Source organism: Acomys russatus, chromosome 4 (genome assembly GCF_903995435.1).
Source record: "Acomys russatus chromosome 4, mAcoRus1.1, whole genome shotgun sequence".
NCBI classification, from domain to species: Eukaryota; Metazoa; Chordata; class Mammalia; order Rodentia; family Muridae; genus Acomys; species Acomys russatus.
In genome coordinates, this window is record NC_067140.1 from 61,807,615 (window position 1) to 61,813,614 (window position 6,000).

General features: G+C 51.9%; 1 protein-coding gene across 1 annotated transcript in view; it reads right to left on the reverse strand.

Moving 5' to 3' along the window:
* Positions 1-3,092, reverse strand: part of Shc4 (SHC adaptor protein 4) — a 92,888-nt gene extending 89,796 nt beyond the window's left edge. The window contains exon 1 of the mRNA XM_051144534.1: positions 1,935-3,092. Within this exon, the coding sequence (XP_051000491.1) occupies positions 1,935-2,522 (588 nt within the window). The 5' untranslated portion in view covers positions 2,523-3,092. The remainder of the gene's footprint in view (positions 1-1,934) is intronic.
* Positions 3,093-6,000: the final 2,908 nt, after the last annotated feature.

Consider the following 6,000-nt stretch of genomic DNA (forward strand, 5'->3'; position numbering starts at 1 on the left):
ACAGCGGGCACCCTCATTTAGGACCCCAGAATCCCCGTAAAGCTACCTCCCAGGGAAAAGGGGCAGCACCCAGCAACTCTTTTCCCAATTAAAATTATACAGGTGTGTGACTGTGGGGAGCCAGCAGGGGGTGCAGGACAGAAGGAAAGCTGGGGCTGGGGGTAGAAATCTGGAGGCAAAAGGCAGGTGCCATGAGCTGGGGTTTGGGAGTCGCTCCAAGCCATAAAAGGTTGGCACCCTACAGCCTGACAAATGCAAAGTGCTTCCGGATTTTCCATAAACACACGCAAGCCTGGTCAGTGTGTGTAACTCTCTGCTTATCTTCCTTATCTTCAGGTGCTCTAGGCATCGATTAACCAAGTCGGGCTCCAAGCCTGTTCTCTCTGCAATCCTTCCAGCATCCGTCATTAAGCCTTCCCTGAGCTCCATGCTGTCAACTTGCAATGAGGTCACTCTCTTCTACACTCAGCTCTGACTTTTTGAGCTCGGTGCTGGGGCTGACCTGCACACTAGCACCCCGAGATGCCTCTGTTGTGATCTGGCAAAGCAACAGCAAACTTGCGAGCCCGCTCTCCTCTGTTCACTCTGCTGTCCCTGGCATCGTGAGTGTCATCCGAGGCGAGGCGCCACTTTAGAAGTTGCTCTTCATTTACCAGTCTTCGTCCTGTTTCATCTACACCCTCCATGGTGAGCAGCAAGCATCCTCGCTGGTCTCAGGTGTTTCTTCCTTTCTTCCCGCCTCAGCACAAGTTAAACAAGGCAGCAGATGGATCGTTTTAAAAACTACATCCGTGGTTTGCCTGAGAACCTATGAGGGTTTTGCTCACCAGTGTTTACAGGCTCTCCATTTGGCCCTTGAGCAACTTTGATGACCACTCTCTCTTCCCTGGTCTAACTTCTTCCCTTCAGGATGACTATGTGCTAGCCAGCCCCACCCTGCCCCCTCTCCTTCTCCTGTCTCCCCCACAACACACACATCCATCTCTCTCCCTCTCTCTCTCTCTCTCTCTCTCTCTCTCTCTCTCTCTCCCCCCCCCCCAGGACAAACTCCATGCTCCCCTGCAGCCCCACAGTGACTTTGAGCCTACTCCTTGCATCTGTCCCGAATCTGCCTTTCTCCCCTGGAGATTTGCTAATTGTCATGACACACCTTCTCATAAATCTCAGAAGCCAACTGCATCTCAGCTTCCCAAGTTCCCCCGAGTAGTCTCACAATATGCATCACGCTGCTGAACACTGCTCTCATCTAGTCACACATGTGTAAGTTGAGATCTGAGCTCGAAAAGACAGAATCTGAGAAGCTGCATTTCTGCTTACTCAGATCTTGTTTGGGCAAAGACAGAAACAACACCAGAGAGGACCCCGACTTTCGACCTTGCACAGGGGGAGCAGGCCTGCCTCCCGGTGTGTGGGCAAGTGCTAAAGCCAGCTCTACCTATATAACACCCAGAACTTGGCTAGCCTTTCAGAAGCGCTTGTTAAGTGTCAAATTCAAAAGATTTAAACCAAGTCAAGTCCCCTTTATAACACACTCTCCTCTGTCTTAGTACAGAAGTCTCCACTACAGTCATTTGAAATACAATGGCCAGTATAATCTATGAGGCTTCAACTATAAATCCATTGGGAAATCTTTGACGCTGCGCCAGAGGAGGCCAGAAGTTGCCATCTTGTCTGTCTCTATGAGACGCTGTGTCTGCACTCCCAGCTGCCTACGGGTTAGCAACAGTTCACACCCTCGGAGCAAAGGGGGGGGGGGGTTGACTCGAGTACACAGCAGATCCCTGTAGGACATCTGTAAGGACAACTCTCCCTTCTGTTCATTCAGTGGCATGTCTTCATGCGACCTAGGGTCCCGCCAGGTAAAGCGAAGCCCCTGCAGAGAGCACAGCGGCCCTTTTCGGCAGTGCTCAGAGAGCAGGCCTTAAAAGACTTACCCTTACACAGTAGTTCAGACCGGTCCCCAACAGGTGCTGCAGAGGGTGCCTGGCCTGCTTGCTGCTCCTGGGGGTTGGTTCTCCAGGACCAGGCAGTGGGCAAGTATCGGGAGACAAGGGGGTGGCCCTTCGTCCCACCTGGTCCGGATGCGGGGTAGGTGCAGGCCCGGTCCTATTTAGACTGGTTTCTGGGGACGCTGGGCTGCTTGGAGCCTGATCCTGGTTCTCTCGAAGTTTCAGCCGGGGCACCTCTTTTGTACCCAGGCAAAAGGTTTTCAGACTCAGAAAAGTAACTGGGTTGGCCAGCTTCATGCTTGCCATGCGGGGGATCAAGGTGCACAGCGCGGTGGGGCTCTCCTGGGTGGGTACAGTGGCATCTTCAGCCGGCAGGTGAGGGGCCAGGGCTGGGTGGGGAGGCGGCGACGAGCCCTTGTTTCCAATCGAGCCTCCGGGGCTCCCTTCGTCCAAAGACGTGATGGACTCGTTCCGAAAGCGGCTGTACTTGGCCCTGTGAAGCATCCCCAGGTGCCCAAAGAGTCCTATATACAGCGCGAGTCCTGCCTGGCTGTCCTGGTTGCGTTCTCGCATGCCTCGGCGTGCTAAGACGGGCCACCGAAGCCTAAACTGCCTCGCTGTTCGGTAGACCCACAGCACAACCACCTCTCACTTCTGCTTCGGCGGCCACCCGCCCCAGTCCTTGGCTGCTCAAGGATGACAGGCCAGGAGGACGCCTTCCCGGTCCTGGCAGAGGCCCCAGGGGGGTCCTCGCCCTCCCGACTTCCCCAAGCTCGGGTAGCCGGTGCCACCACGCCTCTAGCCTTAGCAGAAATATTTACCCCTTTCCTGCTGCGCACAGGAACTTTCAAACCTGCTCCCTCCAGCTCCCACGGGGCGGGGCAGCGATTGGCCCATTAACCCTTTATTTGTTCCCGTGATTGTTCATTTCAAAGGGAAAAATAAAAAAAGCACATAAGAGTAAAAGGCCCTTCTGTATGGGCTGGGGTTATGACGGCTGCCCTCTCTCGGAGGATCTTGGTTCTGGGCCACCAGCCAGGAGTCCTAGAGACGGGCGCTGTTCCGCATTGTTCCTCCCGCTTGAGGTCCCGGCGTCAGCGGTGCAGCTCGGGTCTGATCCTGACCCGCCCACCCCTTCTCAGGGCTCCCTTCCCTCCCGGACCATCCTTCCGTCTCTTTTCACGAGGAGCCTGTGCGCTGCAGAAGGCTGAGTTGAGCGGATGATACGCAGGCTGTTGAAATTTTTATGAATGAACTTTGCCGAATGAATTTCCCTCGTTGTGTGAGAGCTAATAAATCTGTGAATGGAGCTGAGAATAGCTGTAATTGACTGACCGGTTTGGGGGCGGGGGAGAGGGGGAGTGCTGCTTGGTTTTCGTCCAATCAGGCTGCAGCTTCATGAGTCACGCAACGTGAATATACTAAACTAGTCGCCAGGAGAAACGAAGCCGGTTGAGAAAAGGGAGGGTTAAAAGTAAAGGCAATCTTTGCTCCTGGATTGTCAGTATGCTGGGAAGCAAAAGATTAAAAATCTATGGCCTTTCTTGTTACGATGGGGAGGAGCGAGAAAACAGCTAGAAATTAGATGTATTGTTCCATGGACATCAGGGGTATATAGTACACAAGCAACTCTTGTGCGAAGCCTAGATTCATTTTTCATAGAAACGTAATTCTTTTTTTTTTTTTTTTTTTCCTAATTGATTGCCTCTCCATCTTCCGTCTGGTGCAATTTCCTGAGCCCATCAAATGCCCCAGGAAGACGACAGTGAAGGCTGAGCGCACAGGAAGCCAGAGCCCCAGCTGGGCAGAGGAAATGCAGGTTCATTCAGGGGCTGAGAGAGGGAATTGCGGAGACCTTGGGGTGGGGGTGGGGTGGAGTTCTCAGGGAAGACGCAGCTGAGGTTGCATTTCTCTGTGAGCCTGGGCTTGAGTACCTGAGACGATTCATGATTTCAGATACTGAGCCAGCAGCCAAGAGAATCTGGGAAGAAGGCCACCTCATCTTCTCACTGACCGCAGGCTGCCTGAGCTCTCGAGGTTTGAATGAAACGAGGGCAGGTGATGAGGAGAAAAGCCGCCTCACCTCAGAGCTTCCTTTGCACGCAGGCTCAGAATGGCTTTTCAGCAACCTGTCTGCCAACTTTGTTAGCATTTGTTTTTCTCTGGGAAAGCCTTTTGTAGCTTCACACAACTCCCTTTCAATCCTTACTAGCTTTCTTTTTGAATCTCCACACTTGGCAAAATTGAAGGGAATGGCTAAATCAGACTCATATTTCTGGGACCTAGGGGGACAAAGTGGGGGATGGGGACTGAAATAATCCTCTTGGTACCTCTGACTGCTACCCAGTCCTCTCTTTCATCTCCTCTGGGAACCTGCCTTACTTATGCTGTGCCAAAGTACACCATACTGCCTTGAGGAAAGTCACTTGTCCTCAGTGAGTGGTAATGGCCTTGTCTATGAGAAGCAACTAGCAAATGGTGTGAGGAGGCTTACAGCTCAGGGGTTAGGAACAGTGCTTGCTCTCCCAGAGGACCCGGGTTCAATTTCCAGCACCCACGAGGCAGCTCACAACTGTCTGTAACTCCAAGATCTGACACCCTAACACCAATGCACATAAATTAAAATTAAATAAATTATTTCAAATAGAGAGATATATTTAAGCCCTATAAAGCCTTGGCATGATGCTCCAGAGACGACCTACCACAGGACAGCCTTTTTAAAAGGTCGCTGGGGGGCCTGGAGGGATGGCTCAGCAATTAAAAACAGGCCCTGCTCTGGCACAGGACCTGAGTAGGGGTGTATGTCAGGCAGCTCACAGCACCTCTAGCTCCAGGGCATGTGAAGCCCTCTTCTGGGCTCCATGGGTGCCTGCACTCACACACACACACACACACACACACACACACACACACACACACACACACACACACACACTTATTTTTATGATTAATATATAGAGAATGAAACAGATAATAAGGTATCAAATATTATGTTGTAGAGGAGTTTATTAAATGAGCATGGGGAGAGAAAGAAAGGGGGAGGGGTACCCCAGAGAGAGAGACAGAGACAGAAGAAGTAAGAAGAAGAGTAAGAAGAAGAAGAGTCTAGAGAGAAAGACTAGGAGGAAGGCCTGTTCTTTTATTTAGCCCTGGACAGGGCCACGCCCCCGTGGCAGGTAAGCAATGACATCATAGGCAGGCAGACTGAAGCAGAATCTTAACACCTATACTTAAAAACAGTAGAGGTAAATCTTAAATTAGTAAATAAAAGGCCATTGGAGCCAGGGTATCCTCACTGAAGCAGTGTTCCAACTGCTAGAGTACAGTATGTCATCTTAGACAACCAAAAAGAAAAAGTACCACAAAGTAAGGGACACCAAGAAAGGAGCACTGTCTCAAGAAACTCTTCTCAATACTCCCATGTGCCTGGGGAAAGGTGGTGGCGCTGCTGGCTACTCCAAGGCCTGGGCAGGCTGTCCTGCCTATAGGTCTGAGTGACCTGGAAGGCCATCTCACCCAGCTCTGCGTTGTGCTGGCCAGACCAGCTGCAAACAGAGTGAGGTGGACCAGACAGATGAAAAAGCTAGCATGACCACTGTGAGTGGACCACTTCTCTGTCCTGGGAGCATGGAAAACCTTGAACTGCGTCCGCCGAAAAGCTGTCCAGCAGCCCCAGAGAAGGTTGGTTAGGCAGGTGAGTGGGTGGGCAGAGGGTCCAGTATATCATCTCCCTTTAGAAACAGGAACAAATACAACACTAAGTTATGCTCACCGGAGTTAGGCCACCAGCCAGTGGTATGCCTGGCAGCATTAGCAACTTACACATGCTCAGACACGAAGGAAAGCAGGTTCTGCTTGACCCCAGCTGGTGAGCAACTGTGAGCCAGGAGGGATGCTGCCCCCGTTGCCTCCTGAAGACCAGAAACCCCACTTCTAGATTCTGGTCCCTGTTGAGGCCATGGGCACCTCATTGTTCCCCAGAGCCCTGGCAAACAGTTGCATGGGAAGATGAGGTGGTGTCTCTTCTTACAGATTCCAGAATTGTGGAGAA